We start from the raw sequence: 19892 nt of genomic DNA on the forward strand, positions 1-19892 counted from the left end.
AAGCAAGTATAAAATGATGCTGAAGTTTTAAAAATTCACTTTTCAGAGTGAAACTTTAATTACTCACACACACACACACACACACACACACACACACACACACACACACACACACACACACACACACACACACACACACACACACACACACACACACACACACACGTATTTTACATTTACACATAATGGGGTTAAATTTAAAGTTAATTTTAGATATAAGTAAGAAATGTTATGTTAGTGATAGTTTAATTAAAAACTATTATTTTGAATTTTCCATTATCTGGTGAATTTTCTTTTGCTGTTCCTGTGTTTGGGCTAACAAAGTCCCTTTAGTCCCAAACAAAAAAAATGAAAAGGGTTGTTAGTTAGACCTGTGATTTCTGGTATCAGTGCTGTGCAATCGGGACATATACTATGGTGCAGCAAGAAACCTGCTGCCTCCCTGTTCCAATGACCAGATTTGGTCCAGTGGTGTCTGCGCTGAGTTTGCGTATTCTCCATTATCTTGTGGGTTTCCCTGAATGCCTCTGCTTTCCTCTTACATCCCCCTGGATCCACTGGTCAATTAATTGGCTCCTGTGAATCATTTGTAATGTAGATGAGTGGCCCGAGAGCCATGGGATACCAATGGGATTCTGGGAAAAATAAGTTAAATGGAATTAATCAAGGAACAAGATTGATGGGGATTCTCCAATGGTCAATATAGATTCAGTGGGATGATGAGCCTCCTTCTCTCTCATCTTGAAATAAAAAGAACACATAGAACATTATAGCACAGTACAGGCCTTTTGGCCTACGATGCTGTGCCTATCCATATATACCTACCAAAAAAAAATTAAACCGTCCCTACCTCATAATACTCTATTTTTCTTTCATCCATCAGCCTATCTAATAGTCTCTGTAATTACCCTATTGTTCCAGCCTCCAACACCACCCCTGGCAATGCATTCCAGGCACCCACAACTCTGTGTAAATAACTTATCCCCAATGTCTCCCCTGATATTTCCTCCTTTCACTTTGTACAGATGTCCTCTGGGAAAAAGGTGCTGTATCTACCTTACCTATGCTTCTTCAGACCTTGTAGACCTCTATTAGACCAATATTCCAAGGTGAAAAGCCCTAGCTCTGCTAACTTTGCCCTCATAAGACATTTTCCAATCCCGATAAATCTCATCTGCTTCCACATCCTTCCAGTAATGAGGTGACCAGAACTGAACACAATAGTCTCACCAGAGATTTATAGAGCTGCAACATTACCTCATGACTCTTAAAGTCAATCCTCCGATTAATGAAGCCCAAGGATGAAGGAATAAAATAAAAGAATGAAAGAAAAATTGAGGGCAACTCAAGGTTTAGCTTCTAAAGGCTAAATGTGGCCTTAGTCACGCTGTCCAGCAACTAGATGCTCCAAAGGAAACTACCGCCTGTGTGGGCCAGACCCTGTTCTGACCTTTGCACATGTATGCCCAATCAAGAAGAGCTGAATGGAATTGTTTATTGTCACATGGACCAGGATACAGTTAAAAAAAAAGCTTTGCTTTGTATTATATCCAGGGATGTCAACCTGCAATCTGCAGGTGGGACTGCTGCACCCCCACCCACCCACCTAACCCCACCCATACATTGCCTCCACTGCGGGGTACACCACTGGAACCAAAATTGTTGAGAAAGGGTGATGTCACCAGTGATGGTGGCCCCATTAGAATAGGGTGCTAACTCTATGGAAAACTAGGTGGCTGTATTATTTAACTTCAATTCTTTTGCATATTTGTTGGTATCTTAAGGTATTTATAACTTATATTTTTAATTGAACCATGGAACACTTCAGCACAGAAACAGGCCTTTTGTCCATCAAGTCCTTACCAAAATATTATCTGCCTAATACCATTGACCTGCACTCCATACTTCTCTCATCCATGTACCTCTCTAAATGTTTGCTAAATACCGGTTCACCACTTCAGATGGCAGCTCATTCCACTCTCACTACTCTCTGCGTGAAGAAATTCCTTCTAATGTTCCCTTTAAACATTTCACCTTTCACCTAAGGCCATGTCCTTCACTCACCTCACTTCAGAGGAAATATCTGCTTGCATTTACTCTATCTCCACCCTGTATAATTTTGTGTACCTCTATCAAATCTCCCCTCAGTCTCTGCACTCCAGGGAATAAAATGTTAACCGTTTTGTCCTTACCCTGCAACTCAGCTCCTCAAGTCACTGATGAATCCCACCTTCCCTTCACCCCCAATCACCCCCCTCCTCTTCTCAATTCCCTCACACCTCTCCCAACTCCTCATTCCCCTCTATTCATCTTAGCTCACTATTTTTCCACTCCCCTCACCTTACCCTTCATCTGCTCACCCTTTCCCCAACTCCCTGATACTTTCAACTCTCCACTTCCCCCTCCAACCCCTCAACCTTCCACATCCCCCTCTGACCTCAACCCTCTACCTTCTTCTCTGTTCCCCTCAATCCTCCACCTTTCCCTCTGACCCCTTCAACCATCCACCTCCCCATTCTGACCACAATTCTCTGTATCTCCCCTATGGCCCCCTCAACCCTCTGAACCCTCAATCCTCTGCCTCCCCACTCTGATCCTCTCAACCCTCTGCATCTCCCCTCTGACCCCCTCAGCTTTCCACCTCCCCCTCTGACCCCCTCAACCCTCCATCTCCCACTTCTGACCACTTCAACCCTCTACATCAATCCAACCCTCATTCCTCTGATCTCTCCATCCACCGACCTCCTACCCTAACCCTTGCCATGTCTTCACTATCCCCCTTGACCTTCCTCTCTCTGAGATGAAGCATTCTGTCCTCAGTAGAAGCCTTAGCTTCATCTCCCTTCAGCTACATCTTAACGAGTTCTGCACACGCCACGATGCTGAGCTCTTCTTCTGCTGCCTCCATCTCCAAGCCTACTTCCTCAACCAGGATTTTCCACCTCCAATTGAAGACTCCTTTCCCTGCCTCAAGCCTTCTTCCTCCTCTTGGACACTTCGTCCTGGCTTTCTACCTGCTCTGGATCTTTATATTTCCAACTGCTACCAAGGCATTAAGTGTCGCAACTTCATCACTGCATTGACCAATTCCAATCTCACCCCCTCAGAGCACACTGCCCTCTCCCACATCAATCTCAACCTCACTGTTAAAACCACAAACAAGGGTGGTGCTGTTGGAGTCTCTAGCATATTGACCTCTCACTTGCTGAGACCAGACTCCAGCTCTCAAGGAATCTGCTCTTACTTACTCCTTGAAATGGACCCCATCAAAAAACATCAAGCCACCATCTCCCACTCCATCACTGACCTCATCATTTCCCATTATCTCTCTTCCATGACCTCCAACCTTAATGTTTCCCAATCCCGTACCAGCTGATTCACCTTCAACCCAAGATCCAAAAACCCAACTGCTGCAGAAGACCCATGCTCATGCACTTCAAAATTGGTATCATTATACCTTGACTCCATTTACCCCCACCTCTCTGGCCCAGTCTCTTCCCACTTAATCTGGGGCACCCCACATCATTTCAATAATTTTCACTTGTACGGGTTGGTCCGCATCATTTTCACCATGTCCAGTGCCTGTATACTTCTGTCCCCCATCAAGAAGATCTCAAGAATTTTTACTTCTTCCTGGATAACAGACCTAACCAGTCCCCCTTCCACCCCGACAGGCCAAACTTGTACTCATCCTCAATAACATCTCAGCTATTCCTATCTTTTTGTTGGATATGTGGAACAAATCGTCCTGCAAGCCTACATAGACAAGGCTCCTCAGCTCTTTCTCCATTAGGTTATTAATTACATTGGTGATGCCTCCTGCACCCATGATAAGCTCGTCAAAGTTATCCACTTTGTTTCCAGCTTCCAACCTGACCTCAAATTCATTTGGTCCTAACTTTCTTCCTTTTATTAATCTCACTGTCTCCATTTTGGTAGTCAAATTATCTACTGACATCATCTATAAACCCGTTAGCTCCCACAGTTACACTAACCACACCTTTTCCCACCCCATCTCCTGTATGGTTTCTATTCCTTTCTCTCAATTCCTCTGCCTCCACTGCACCTGCTCCCAGGATGAGGTATTCCATTCCAGGACATCTGAGATGTTCTCTTTCAGAAAATGTGGCACCCCCTTCATTACCATTAACTCTGCATCAACTTTAGTTCTCGTACGTCTACCCTGGTCTCTTCTCTTCCCCCAGGTGCAACAATGACAGGGTTGACCTCATCCTCACCTACCACCCCAGCAGCCTCCAAATCCAATGTATCATTCTCCACAATTTCCATCTCCCACAACGGGATCCTTCCACGAATCCCTTGTCCACTCTTCCCTTACCACCCATCACCTTTCTGTGACAGTAAAAAGTGCTACATTTGCCCCTATATCTCCCTCTTACTGCCATTTGGGGATTCAAGCACTCCTTCCAAGTCAAGCAACACCATGTGTCAATTTTCAGGTGTAATCTACTGCATCCAGTGCTCCTGATGCAGTCTCCTCTACAATTGGTAGACTGGAGCAGATGGGGGAATCTCTTCATTGAACACCTTCAGTGATTCATCACTGCAACACTAAGGAACCACTTCAATTGAACACTGACATGTCTGTCCATGAGGCCACTTGTAAATTGGAAAGAACTATACCTTAAATTCCTTCTTGACAATTTTCAATCAGGCAGCATCAATATTGACTTTCCAATTTCTTTTAACCATTCGCCATGTTTCTCTCTTTCCCTCATCCCTATGTCACCCTACCTCTAGCTCCCGACCCCCTTGTCATCTATCAGAGAGGTCCTTCTCTCAGCCCTCGGCCCCTATCACCTCCGAGCTCCATTCTCTTCCTTCTCCCACCTATATCCATTTATCACCTGCCAGCCTCAAGTTTCTGCCCATCCCTTTCCTCCCCCATCTTCTTCAGGCACAAAGCAGTGACTGCCTTTCATTTTCAATGTTTGCTGCGTGACCTGCTGAGTTTTTCCGGCACCTTTATGTCCTTGCACATGGAGCCAGGTGGAGGGAGGGAAGATGAAAGGTGGAGACAGCTGATGGATGGAGGATGAGAACGCGAAGGTTAATGGTACTGGAATTGGAATTGAAATAAAGGGGAGAATGGGAACCATTCAAAAAGAGATGAAGGCAGATGGAACCAGATGGGAGAGAGGCAAATAAATGTGTGATTGGGGGCTAGAGGGGATGGGAAAGGGATAACATTAATTGAACAAATTGATGAATCAACATCTTATAATGCAGATTTCATCTTTAACTACGCTGATATATGTATTTTACTTAAAACTCTGCAAATTGGCAGCTGCTTGCTGTGCTTTGTTATAACTGGTTTGAACAGAAATTGTATGTGAAGTTTTCTTTACAGCTTCATTGTGCTTCATGTGCAACATTAACTAAATCTTAATTGTTGACTTTAAAAGGAGAATGAGACACTCCAGCAGTCCTGAGATATTTCAAGGTTCATTATTGTAAAGCGTTTAATCACAGGGTAGGAAGATTTAATGAATAGACAGAGAAAACTGCAAATTATTGATATTTCTAACCTTTGCACCTTGCCATTTCCAATCATATGGAGAAGTAAATCTCTTTTTATCTCTTAATATACCAACAAGGAATGAAACTGTAAGTAAAGGTTAACATAATGCAATTCCGTATCATTGGGATTTATGCAATTTGGTGTTTTTTATAACTGCACAGCAAAATGTTGATTTTGACATTTTGTTCTTTTTATAACTTTTATGGTAATAAAATGTCAAGAGGATATGATTTATTTCCATGCGAGAAATTTTAAAGCCCACTAGTCTGTTGGGAAAATATTGGGAGGAATTTCGTTAGTAGTCCATGGAGACAAAGACATTATATTTTATTTAATGATTTCTTAAATATTGGATGAAATCCACTGGCTTCTGATGCACAATTGAAATCCTAACATGATACAACTTTTCATTGCTTCGGTGATGGGAAAGTTACTGGAAGGTATTCTGATAAAAAGTGGACGTAATTGGATTTGGAAAGGTGAGGACTGATTAGAGATAGTTAGCATGGCCTTGTACGTGGGAATGCATGCTTTTCTTTTAAGAGATGACCAGGAGGTAGAGAGACAGATGTTGTTTACATAGACTTTAGCAATGCTTTTGATCAGGTTCCCCATGATAGGATGGTATAGGTTACATGGGATCCAGGGTGAGCTAGCCAATTGGATCCAAAAGTGGCTTGGTGGTAGGAGTCAAAGGATGATGATGGAGAGTTGTTTTTCAAATTTGAGGCCTGAGACTAGTGATGTGCCATGGAGGACAATGCTGAATACCCTGTTCTTCAATATATATGTCAACAATTTGAACGAGAATGTAAGTGATATGACCATGGTTAGTGAGTTTGCGGATTACACCAAAACTGGTGCTCTAGCGGACAATAAAGAAGGTTGTTTAAGGTTGCAACAGGATCTGGATGAACTGTGTAAGTGAACAATGGAATGGCAGATGTAATTTAATCCAGACAAGTATGGTGATGTGTTTTTAGGGCAGAACATAAGAATATAATAAAAACATAAGAAGTTGGAACAGGAGTATTGATTGATGGAGAGAGTAATGACATCTGAGCTGCATGTATTAGCAGTGTTCCTCAGGTTGCGGCAGTGAATCCTACCAGGTAGCAGAGTATATAGACTCCTTCCTGAATTCCCTGGCAATGTTGCTCAGATGGAGGGACATTACCCCATCTAATCATGCTCACTGGTTGCATGACATCATGTCTTGTTTAAATTTAGAGAAGATTAGATGCTCATGTCCATTATCACCAGCTCTATTTATTTTAGTGATAGAATCACATGCAGAATTTATCCCATTTGATCCTGATATTAATGCATTTAATCAAGAGGAATATAAAATTAATTGCTCACGATGTTTAGATCTACTTGACGGAACCAATAGATTTGTTACGTAAATTATACTTAAGACTGGAGGAATATGGGAAAGTATCAGGTGACAAAGTAAATTGGGATAAATTATGCCCTTGACTATGGGAGATTACACTTAGTGTCAACAAGATTACTCAATTTAAATGGCCAATGAATGGAATCAAATATTTATAGATGCAGATAGATAATAGATAATTTTTATAAATTGAATTACTTTAATTAAGAAAATTGGAGAAGATTTGAACAAGTAGAAGATGCTGCCAATAACATTATTGCGTAGGGTTAACTGTGTTAAAATGTATATATTTTGTATCGGCCCGCGCACGGAGACATGAACCAGCCCACAAAATGGCCAGCGACTACTGTATGACACCGGCCGTCATCCCAGGTGGCCTCCACACGGCAGGAAGACAGGGAACTCTGGTGAGAGCACCAGCCAATCCAAGGTCAGCACTCCGATGATGCAGAGCCCTGATGTCAACTGCAGGGACCCATATAAACAGAGCTGCCAATGCAATAAATCAGTCATCAATTTTGACTCCTCATGTATGTGTCTTTCTTCCATACTCATTGTAGCTTGCACGCTACAGTGGTGACCCCATCTACCCTAATCAGCAAGATGCTTACTTTAACCGAGGGTCTCAAGCCTTGCCTGCGCTTTGATCAGATCTTTCTGGTGCAGTTGCCTGAGGATATACAGCTCTTGCTCACAGACAGGGTCTTCAGTGACCCTTGGAGTGTTGCCACCCGGGCAGATATGCTCTGGAGAACAAAGAAGAAGACCAGCAACATCGTTAGACCATATCAGCAAGCCCCACAAACAACCGCAATGAGATCAAGGGCAGCAAAGAGGCAAATGAACATCCCGAGACAGCTCTGCTACTACCATCAGTGATGGGATGCAGAGGCCGTCGATGCCGCCCACCCTGCGGGTTTCTGGGAAATGTCCAGACCAACCGTCGTCGATGGCTGCGGTGGTTGGCCCCTGTGATACCCTCCTCACTGTTGGGCATGCATTTCCTGTTCAACACCAGCACCGAGATAAGCATCCTACCCCCTGTAGGCCTCGACACCCGCAGCTACAAGCAGGACCCAACACTGAGGGCAGCTAACAGCTCCTGCATTCAAGGCAGCCTTGATGGTTTGACTGAAAGGTCCCAACTGGGTGGATGAACTGCCTTGGGTCCTGTGTATCTGTACTGCACCAAAGGGGGACTTCAGTGGCTCAGCGGTGGAGATAGTCTATGATATCATCCCCGGTGAGTTCCTGGCCCCTGATAAATGCCTGGACGACCCCATGACGAACCTTGAGAGCCTGCAGCGGAAGATGGGGTCCTTGGTCTCGCGGCAACCCCCACCACACAGCCAGCCCAAGCATAGTGGCCCAAAGGACCTAAAGTCTTTCCAGTACGTGTTTATGAAGAGGATCACACACAGACCACCATTGCAATTACTCTATGAGGGGCCCTACAAGTTCATTGGAGACAATGGTTCCATCTTCATCCTTGATGTCAGCGGTAAGAAGGAAACCTTTACTGTCAACTGCCTAAAACCAACATATCTGGTCTGTAACCAGCCGGTATCCAGTCTGACCCCACGACGCAGGGGCAAGTCACCAAAGGCTATGGAAAATGGCCCAGTTGCCAGTTCTTGGGGGGGAATTGTGTCCATGCACGGAGACAGGAACCGGCCTGTAAAATGGCCGATGAGCACAACAACCGCGCGGACTGGAAACCAGCTGTCATCACAATGACTTCTGCATGGCTGGAAGATGAGGAACTCTGGTGAGAATTCCGGCCAACCCAAGGTCAACCATCCGATGACACAGGGCCCTGATGTCAGCGCATATAAGCAGAGCTGCTAATGCAATAAATCATTCTTCGACTTTGACTCCTCGTGCGTGTGTCTTCCTTCCACACGTATATGCTACAATATTTCCTAGAGTACAATACTTACTTCACAGATTACCAATAGTGATGCCACAAACGTTTTTTCAAGATTTAATTAAATATATAGCAAACTTTCTTTGGAAGGGTAAGGTGTCAAGAGTTTCTTCAAATAAACTGACCTGGAAGTTTGAGTTAGGATGTTTACAGTTACCAAAGTTTAAAAATTATTATGGCAGCTTAAATGAGAATTCTTGTTTCATTTTCATTGATGAGGAAGAAAAGCCAGGTTGGATTGAAATAGAAATTGATAAAATAGGAGAGAGAATATCGGAAGACTTTATATAAATGGGAATTGTAATTTATATCTGGGGAGAGGGAAGCCCTTTGTTGAAACATTTGATTAATATCTGGAATAAGGTAAACAACAAAATTGGAATGGGGTTGGGTGGGGGGGGAAGGCTGTCCTGCCTAAAATGCCTTTGATACAAAATCGATTTATTCCATTCTCATTGGATAATCAATGTTTAAACATTTGGTCTCACAAAGGAATTAGATATATAAAAGATTGTTACAAAGGAAGAAATTTAATGTCATTTGAACAATTAAAAAATAAATATGGGATACAAAATAATATACTGTTTTATTATTTTCAATTAAGGGCTTATTTCAGAGATAAACTGGGTCCAACAATGTTATTACCAGATTAATCAGACTATTGTTTTAGATGTGGTGACATTGCAGGATCTTTTATACATTCAGCATGGTCTTGTCCTAATGTGAGGACATTTTGAATGACTATAGGTAACTTTTTGGGACAAGTTACAGAAGTTATTTTTCCACTAAATCCTGATATAATTTTACTATGAAATATCTTCTTTGGCTTGGCTTCGCGGACGAAGATTTATGGAGGGGTATGTCCATGTCTGCTGCAGGCTCGTTGGTGACTGACAAGTCTGATGCGGAACAGACGGGCATGGTTGCAGCGGTTGCAAGGGAAAATTGGTTGGTTGCGGTTGGGTGTTGGGTTTTTCCTCCTTTGTCTTTTGTCAGTGAGGTGGGCTCTGCGGTCTTCTTCAAAGGAGGTTGCTGCCTGCCGAACTGTGAGGCGCCAAGATGCACGGTTGGAGGCGATATCAGCCCACTGGCGGTGGTCAGTGTGGCAGGCACCAAGAGATTTCTTTAAGCAGTCCTTGTACCTCTTCTTTGGTGCACCTCTGTCTTGGTGGCCAGTGGAGAGCTCCCCATATAACATGATCTTGGGAAGGCGATGGTCCTCCATTCTGGAGACGTGACCCACCCAGTGCAGTTGGGTCTTCAGCAGCATGGATTCGATGCTTGCGGACTCTGCCAGCTCGAGTAGATGTTGGTGATGAAGTCACTCCAATGAATGTTGAGGATGGAGCGGAGACAGCGCTGATGGAAGCATTCTAGGAGCCGTAGGTGATGCCGGTAGAGGACCCATGATTCAGAGCCGAACGTGGGTATGACAACAGCTCTGTACACACTGATCTTTGTGTGTTTCCTCAGGTGGTTGTTTTTCAAGACTTTTGTGTAGTCTTCCAAAGGCTCTATTTGCCTTGGCGAGTCTGTTGTCTCTCTTTGTCGATCCTTGCATCAGATGAAATGGTGCAGCCGAGGTAGGTAAACTGGTTGACCGTTTTGAGTTCTGTGTGCCCGATGGAGATGTGGGGGGGCTGGTAGTCATGGTGGGGAGCTGGCTGATGGAGGACTTCAGTTTTCTTCAGGCTGACTTCCAGGCCAAGCATTTTGGCAGTTTCCGCAAAACAGGACGTCAAGCGCTGGAGAGCTGGCTCTGAATGGGCAACTAAATCGGCATCGTCTGCAAAGAGTAGTTCACGGACAAGTTGCTCTTGTGTCTTGGTGTGAGCTTGCAGGCGCCTCAGATTGAAGAGACTGCCATCCGTGCGGTACCGGATGTAAACAGCGTCTTCATTGTTGAGGTCTTTCATGGCTTGTTTCAGCATCATGCTGAAGAAGATAGTAAAGAGGGTTGGTGCGAGGATGCAGCCTTGATTCACGCCGTTGTCAATGGAGAAGGGTTTGGAGAGCTCATTGCTGTATCTGACCCGACCTTGATGGTTTTCATGCAGTTGGATAACCATGTTGTGGAACTTGGGGGTGCATCCGAGGCACTCTAGTATTTGCCAAAGCCCTTTCCTGCTCACGGTGTTGAAGGCTTTAGTGAGGTCAACAAAGGTGATGTAGAGTCCTTTGTTTTGTTCTCTGCACTTTTCTTGGAGCTGTCTGAGGGCAAAGACCATGTCAGTAGTTCCTCTGTTTGCGCGAAAGCCACACTATGATTCTGGGAGGACATTTTCGGCGACACTATTAAGAAGAATCCTAGCAAAGATTTTGCCTGCAATGGAGAGCAGCGTGATTCCCCTGCAGTTTAAGCAGTCTGATTTCTCACCTCTGTTTTTGTACAGGGTGATGATGATGGCATCACAAAGGTCCTGAGGCAGCTTTCCTTGGTCCCAGCAGAGCATGAAAAACTCGTGCAGTTTGGTATTCAGAGTTTTGCCACCAGCCTTCCAAACCTCTGTGGGGATTCCATCCATACCTGCTGCTTTGCCACTTTTCAGTTGTTCATTTGCCTTATATGTCTCTTCCTGGGTAAGGACCTCATCCAGTTTTAGACTCAAGGGCTGTTGAAGGAGCTGGGGCAGGGCGGATTCTTGGACTGAGCGGTTGGCACTGAAAAGAGATTGGAAGTGTTCTGACCATCGATTAAGGATGGAGATCTTGTCGCTGAGGAGGACTTCGCCGTATGAGCTGCGCAGAGGGCTTTGGACTTGGGGTGAGGGGCCGTACACAGCCTTTAGAACCTCGTAAAAACCCCTGAAATCGCCAATGTCGGCGCTAAGTTGGGTTCATTTGGCGAGGCTAGTCCACCACTCATTTTGGATCTCCCGGAGTTTGCGCTGAAGATGGCTGCATGCGAGACGGAAGGCTCGTTTTTTCTCTGGCCAGGAAGGCTTTGCAAGGTGCGCCTGGTGGGCAGATCGCTTCTTTGCCAGCAGCTCCTGGATTTCCTGGTTGTTTTCGTCAAATCAGTCCTTGTTTTTCCTGGAGGACCTCTTCAGTGGATTGCAGTATGGCCATTTTCAGCTGATCCCAGAGGGTTTCAGGAGACGTGTCCGTGAAGCTGTTTGCATCCTCGAGCTTTGCTTGGAGGTTTGCCTGAGGGTTTCCTCTCACTTCGTCTGACTTCAAGTTTCCAACATTGAACCTTTTTCTGGGGGCTCCACTGTTCTTAAACTTTGGCTTGAAGTGAAGGTTGAGCTTGCAGCGAACTAGCCGGTGGTCAGTGTGGCATTCTGCACTGGGCATGACCCTGGTCTGGAGCACATTTCGTTTGTCTCTTCCTCACACCAGAACATAGTCCAGGAGGTGCCAGTGTTTGGATCGGGGATGCTTCCAGGTAGTCTTCAGGCTGTCTCTCTGCTGGAAAAGGGTGTTAGTAATGACAAGCCACTGTTCTGCACAGAACTCCAACAGGAGGTGCCTGTTGTCATTGCACTTGCCGACACCATGCTTGCCAAGGATTCCTGGCCACGTTTCTGAGTCTTTGCCGACGCGATTGTTGAAGTCGCCAAGGATGACAACCTTGTCGGCTGTATGGGTGCATTGGATGAGGTTGCGCAGATCAGTGTAGAACTTGTCCTTTTCTGCTGGTTCCTCCTGAAGGGTTGGAGCATAGACACTGATGTGAGTGATGTGTCAATTGTTTTGAAGGGAGAGTCGCATGGACATGATCCGGTCAGAGTGGCCTGTCGGGAGGTTTTCGAGTTTGGAGGCAATGGAGTTCTTGATCATGAAGCCAACACCAGATAGGCGTCGTTCAGCCTGAGGCTTGCCAGACCAGCAGAGTGTGTAGCCCGCGGCGTGTTCTTGGAGGCTGCCTACATCTGCAAGGAGGACTTCGCTGAGAGCGGCTAAGTCGATGACGAGTCTGAGGAGTTCATGTGCGATAAGGGCAAACCGACGTTCAGGTCGGTGGCTGTCAGCCTTGTCTAGCATGGTTCTGATGTTCCAGCATGCTAGCTTGAGTTTGTGTGCATCTTTTGAGGGGGAGGATGTGGACATGTCCTCGGGCCTGCGCAAAGGAGCTTTTAGGTGGAGTGCAGTGTGCGCAGTACTGGCCCCACCCTTTACACCCATGGTTCGTGTGCTGTGGCTAAGCAAGCTGGGACGTGGCAGCGAGATCCTTGGGTCGTAGGTTTTATATCAGAGTGTCCTTCTCAGAGAAGGACACTATGAAATATAGAAGGTACAAATCCTAAATTGAAATTATCAATTTATCAGATGGAATTTGTTAAATTAGCATTAGCGGGAATAAGAAAATATATTGCAATTACTTGGAAATCGGATACATATTTAACTCTGCCAGGTGGCATGCTCAAATTCAAATTTATATTCATTTGGAAAAAAATACTTATAATTTAGGAAACAAATATTCACTCAAGTAATGGGATTAATTTGTAGTGATTTCCTTTTTATCCCTCTAGCCCTGCAGAATTCTCCTCTGTATGTTAGAACTGATGAGTTGTAAAGCACAACATCTCTCTCTGCATTCCAAAGATTCTTTTTTACTTTCTCTTATCTTCTTGTATTTTTATACCTATAATTTTTTTTTACATTTTCAAAATTTGTATCTTGGCTTTTCTTTGTGGGGAGGTTGGGTGGGTGGGAGGGGTTTGGGGGTAGGCTGAAAATCCAAAATATATATGTAATCAATTTGTTCTTTTTTGATATCTGTTCTATTATAATAATTGTAGTGACTGCATGTAAATTAAATTAAATATTTTTTTAAAATTGTATTATTACTGAAATGTGGGGATGTGGAAATGCTGATATGATATAAACATATAAAGAAATTTATGTACACCTTATTGCAGAAGGGGACTCCATAGGACCAGACAGTGATGGGAAACAGATTTAAATATTAATATTAATGAAGAAAACTGGTCAGAGTTATATTGAAATAGTATGACAAACACTATGAATGTTATATACAGATTATTTCAATATCATTTTTTACATCAATTATATCTCACACCACAGAATTTAAATGGATTGAAATCAAATTTATCAGACTGTATTTTGGATGTGGTCAGGTGATAGGAACCTTTTTACATTCAACTTGGTCCTGTCCTAAAATGATACCCTTTTGGACAAATTTGACAATTTTTTTTAGAACAGGTTACAGGAATTAAATTCCCACAGAACACAATGTTATTTTTATTAGGAAATATTGAAGGGAGAAGGCCAAAACTGAAAATATCTATATATCAAAAATAATTTCTTAAGATTGATTTGGCAATAGCAAGAAAATGTATAGCAGTAACATGGAAATCAGACACCAATCTAGGTATGGAGAGATGGAACACAGAAATACATAGATGTGTTCCTCTTGAGAAGATTACTTACAATCTGAGAAATAAACATGATGTATTTTTGAAAATGTGGCACCCTGTATTTAAAAATTGTGGGAATTAATTTATTGATGTCTTCCCTAAACATCAAATCTTGTTAATCTCCTTAGAAGTATTATAACATACAAATGGTCAGAGCTGTGTGGTGAGGGTGTCCTCTGGCAACCAAGTTTCTATCCTTGCTTTTCTTACTTCTCCTTATCTATCTTTTTTCTGTGCATTTTTTCTTATTTCTTCCTTCTTCTTTTCTTGAGGTTTTGTTTAGGGGAGGGTTGTGGGGCTGGGGTTTTATATCATCATTTACAATGGATCTGATACTAATATTTTGACTACTGTATGCTGCATTTGGCTATGATTACATGTATGGAAAAAAATTCAAATAAAATTTTCTAAAGAAAAAATTAGATGCTCAATTTCTGATTTGAATTCAAATTTTCAAACACAGTGGGGACCCTTTTTGATTTTCTTTTATAATCTTTGATTTGTTATGAACATAGAAGTGTTGACTAATGAGGTAATTTATCTCTCTGATGAGAATTCTGTCTTCCTTTTTTTTTGGCCAAACAGCTTCTTTCTTGGTAGTAAGTTTAGATTTTACTTATAATAAAATATCAATACAATGTAATCTGTTTGATTAAAATGTGGAGTACCTTGGATGAAATTATATGATAATAAGTGTAATGAATATTTTTTGAATTTTAACATATTCACTCTGTATTTTTGGATGTGAAATTTCAATGTTAATAAAAATATTGAAAAAGAAAAGGAGTATCGATTGAGCCTCCCCCATTAATCAATTTGAGTTTTCTGGTGACTGACCTTTGGGCGAGTGTAAAACAACTTTTCATTCTGTACTCTTTGTAAAGCCTCTCAGAATTTTAAGCCTCCCTAGTCAAGTTTAAACTTGAAGAAGGCAAATGATATTTTAGTTTTCATTGCAAGAGGTTTGGAATACTGGATCAAGAATATCTAGGTGCCAGATTGTAGGGCATTGGTGAGATCACATCTGGAACATTGCGAGCAGTTTTGGTTTCCTTTTCTAAGAAAGGATATGCCTGCCATGGCAGGAGCAGAGGTTCAGCCGGGGATGCCGGATTACAAAATGAGAAGAGATTGATGGGCTAGTTCTGTTGCATAAAGATTAGAAGTTAGAAGATTGAGAGAGGATCTCTTTGAAAGGTATAAAATTCTGGCAGGGTTATATGGACTAGAAGTGGGGACACTATTTCCTCAGGCTTTGGAGTCGAGAACAATGGTTTTCAAACCTTTTCTTTCCACTAACATACCACCTTAAGTAATTCCTATGCCATAGGTGCTCTGTGATTAGGAAGGATTACTTAAGGTGGTATGTGAGTGGGGGAAAAAAGGTTGAGAACCACTGCTCTAGACTCAATTGATACTGAAATATTTTGCTTGAGAAAAATTGTTATTGGCCCATTTCCTTTGGAGTTATGAAACCTTGCACATGACGAGTCAATTAGGTACGATTAAAACAGTGGTTTTCAATGTTTTTCTTTCCACTCACATACCACCTTAAGCAATCCCTTATTGATCACAGAGCACCTATGGCATAGGGATTACTTAAAGTGGTACGAGAGTGGAAATAAAAAGTTTGAAAGCCACTGGTCTAGAATGAGGATCAGAATAATTGTAACATAAGATAAAAGTCACTTAACAATGAGATGAGGAATGAAATTTCTTCACTTGGGAGATGGTGAACCTGGGGAATTCTCAATCTCAGAAGGTGAAGAAGGCCAAGATGCTGAATATATTTAAAATTGAGGTCAATTGATTTGTAGACACAAAAGACATCAGTGGGTAATATGGATTTGGCGTTGAGAGGGAGTCAGCCATGTTTGTATAAGATGGCCTACTCCGACATTTTTTTATATTTCTGTTAAGTCTGTCACTAGCCTAAATGCCATAAAGTATGAATTTCTCTTGATTGGGTTTTGTAACTCGGGATCTACATATTGTTGCATAGAGGATTACCAAGGTAGTCTTTTGTAATTTAGAGAGCATGATTTTTGATGTCAAAGGGAAACACAAGTGTGGAATGTTGTAATGCTTGGTGGTAAGCTTACCTATTGACTACATATGTACAAAAATTCATTCAGATCCTTAAGTGCATTCATTTCCTTTCAGATGATTTGCCAAAGAGGCGGCCTTCCCAAATTTACAAACCCTCAAACCCCGACACTTTGGCCTACCTTGATTTTAGTGTATCTACAACAGGAATGCTCGCAGGGGTGAAGGTAAGATAGCAGAGAAGCATTTGTCTCCTGTCTCATGAGTCTTTGTCGAACTAAAAACTCACCTGCTTTTTCCTGCACATCTTGTTTCCATCTCAAATTAAAAATCATATTTGAAATAGACTAAGTAAACAATAGATATAGATCTGGGTAACTTTGAAACTTCTGTCCATTTGAGGGCAATTATCTGAAGTAAATATCTGGCTGTGACATTCTGCACCACGGAAGAAAGAGTAAGCCACAGGACTTGTACCTGTACCTCGATGCACTGCCAGCCTGACGTCAGCTGTCTCAGAGAGAGACATTACTACTAACAGGAATCCATGCAAATACTCAGGGTTATTTTCTGAACTAAGGTTGCAGCAAGCTTAACATTCAATTAATTGTTATACCATGGCTGGTTTGTACATTGAACATTACAGCACAACACAGATCTTATAGCCATGGTGTTGTGCCAACCTATTGGAAACCTACTCCACAACAACCTAATTTTTCCCAATCTCAATCTCATTACTCTCTCTCTTCTTGCATCCACTTTGGGAGTTAATGACACTGAATGAGGACAACGGGGTGAAAGTATTGACGTGTAATAACTCCCTTACTTTATTCTCAGATATATGCCCTGACTTGGATTTGAGTGGAGAAGTAAGAATATATTGAACATTGTAAATTAAGTATCATTTTGTGTCATTCATCAGCCTCTTTCAAGTGCAACAAAATAAGATTTCTTTCAAACCATTGTGATTTTTGTTTTTACTCATTTGATGAGCCATTTAAAATCAGCCTGCCATTTTAAGGCATTGTCACAGCCATTTATCATTGGATGATGTTGTTTTCTCTGCTTATTATTGGTGGTTGTTTGTCTTCTTCTTACCAGAAGTAACATTTATTGAGGAATAGATCCTGTAAGAATGATTTCCTTCTCCTTGAATCATCTTGATTCTGTCACAATTAAACCAAAATCAGACAGATCATGGTGTAGAAGCCGGGCAGGAAATGGGTTTGTGTTGGAAATGTCTGCATAGACAACTGTAAACCTGTTGAATTAAAAATTAAAAATAGAGAGCAAAATTATTAAAAATCAGTTATAAAATTTTAAACATTCTTCTCCCAGTTATTCTGCAGAAGGAAATCCTAACACTTCGTTAATAACCCAACCACTTCACAATTAAACAAAATATTTGCCTCAGGAGTTTGATTTGGGCTATTAAGTACTAATAAGACTGTTACCAACCCAAGCATTGACATGGTGGCCTTGATAATCTGCTGAATAAAATGTTATGAAATGGATTTTCCATCAGTATTGCAAGGAGAGCATGAATATGGTATTGATATAGTTCAGCCGTGAATAAATTGAATGGCAGAGCAGACTTGCGGCTTCTAATTGCTTCTCCTCCGATGTTTATATGCGTTGCAAGACAAGGGCATTTTTTTAAATCAATGAAACGTGGCATTTCGCTGCTGAAAATAATTCTACATATAAAAAGGCAAATGGGAAATATAAAATTATTTTTTAAATGGCTCAGTCTGCAAAATCATATTAAAAAATTTAAATTGATAAATCTGCTGAAGGAATTTTTAACGTGGTGTTCCATCTTTAGATGGTGGCAATGATAACTTTCGGCTTAACAATCTGTATTTTATTTGGGAGTACATGGGATTTGTATGTTAAGAACACAGATCTACCTAAAAGCCTTGCTGGTAACATTGTAAACACTGTATTTCCTTGGCATTTTGTCATCATTCTTTAGTGTCTGTGCTGAGGTGCATATCTGTAACATATGAATGTTTTCCCCTATTTATTTGTCAAATGGAATAAATGCTTATTTTAAATCTCATGAACTGCAATGTTCCTCCAATTGTTTGGTTGGTACATTTTGTTGTGTGGTGTGGATTGAAATCACACAGTCAGGAATGTCTCAATGTGATCCCTGTTCTGTGCTGAGTTGTTTTTCACCCATAAAAGTTGCCTGCTGTTTCCATGAGTTTTAAAACTGATGAAAGTAAAATTGTGATTGTAGATTCTGGTCCTGATAGCTATCCAGTGACTTCTGCTGCAAAGTTTGTGGTTTACACAGGTGAACACATGATGCGGATCAGTTGGAAAGCACCTACGGTTGAATGATCTGTAAATATTTACAATCTGTGTTCATTTTAATAAATATCTATGGTGTATTTATGCATGTGAAACAGTGGCCAACATCAGCTATCTCTTTTGGTAAGAGAGAAGGAATAAAAGGGAAGGGGTTTGTGCAGAAATGTATTTTTGAGTGAACTGTTGCATCAGTTTCCAGGATTCGTATGAAGATGGAACAATGTCACAGCTTCCATTAATCAAAATATCTTTAAAAACAGCAAAGCATTGAGCGATTTTTGAATGTGTGCAGGAAGTGGAATCAAACACACTAGTTTCTCTGGACCAACCAACTGTTGGAATGTGACATTGTTCTTGCAACATGATACTTTGGGGGGGTGGGGGGGAATGTAATTTTTCTTTTGTATTATTGAACCTGCTCTTTAATGCTATTTATTTTTGTCTGTGGGTAAATTCAAGTTGTTTTTTGCAAAATTATCTTTCTTATCTCTATGTTTAAATCCTGTATCTGATTAATTTTTGCCTGTGCAATGGAGCAGTTTCCAAGATTTATGGATGAACAAAAATTGCAAATTATAAAAAAATGTAACATGTATAGAAATTTATTTTTTATTATTTTGACCATGTATGTGTAAATTGTTGGCTGTATGCTAATACTCCACTTGATTAGCAAATATTCCAAGCCAGGCAGATGAACTGAAAGTCACTTTCGATTTTGAGATTGTGCTTGAAATATTTTTTTTGGTCGACTCCAGAATTGAGTGAGTATGGCCTGTCATCACAATTCGGCACTAAATTGACATTAATTAACCACTAATTAATGGTGGTTAAATATCACAATGGGTCCCAAGGAATACCATTTAAGCAGAATACAGAATGCACCGGCCAAACAAAATTTTGCTGCTGTAACAAGTTGCTTATGAAGAAAGATCCTCCATTTAGTTTGCGCATGGAGAAAAAAAAAACCTATAACATGTCCCTTTATGCATAATTTTCAAGTATAATCACTGGATAGCTGCTTCTATCAACAATTTGCCCCTAGATAATAGTTAAGATTCCCAATAGTGGCAGATTAGATTATTTCCTTTTGGTTCACAAAAATGCAAAATGGTGCATATTGACCACTGTGCAATTTAATATGGATACTATTTGCAAAATATACATTCCTGTGTAATTCATAAAAAGTGCAAGATCATGGTATTTTCTGCCCTCTGACTAAATAACGATATTTTCTTTCGTTTTTTGAATATTTTGACCTTGTACAGACTCAATTTTTTT

The 19892-nt window shown here is 41.5% G+C and overlaps 1 protein-coding gene across 7 annotated transcripts in view; it reads left to right on the forward strand.

Moving 5' to 3' along the window:
- Positions 1–19892, forward strand: part of LOC138751857 (disco-interacting protein 2 homolog C) — a 661234-nt gene that overhangs the window by 558690 nt on the left and 82652 nt on the right. For all 7 annotated transcript variants that reach the window (XM_069914709.1, XM_069914705.1, XM_069914708.1 and 4 more), the window contains one exon: positions 16413–16522. In XM_069914709.1, coding sequence (XP_069770810.1) covers positions 16413–16522 — 110 coding nt within the window. The remainder of the gene's footprint in view (positions 1–16412; positions 16523–19892) is intronic.

Source organism: Narcine bancroftii, chromosome 1, assembly GCF_036971445.1.
Source record: "Narcine bancroftii isolate sNarBan1 chromosome 1, sNarBan1.hap1, whole genome shotgun sequence".
Lineage (NCBI taxonomy): Eukaryota > Metazoa > Chordata > Chondrichthyes > Torpediniformes > Narcinidae > Narcine > Narcine bancroftii.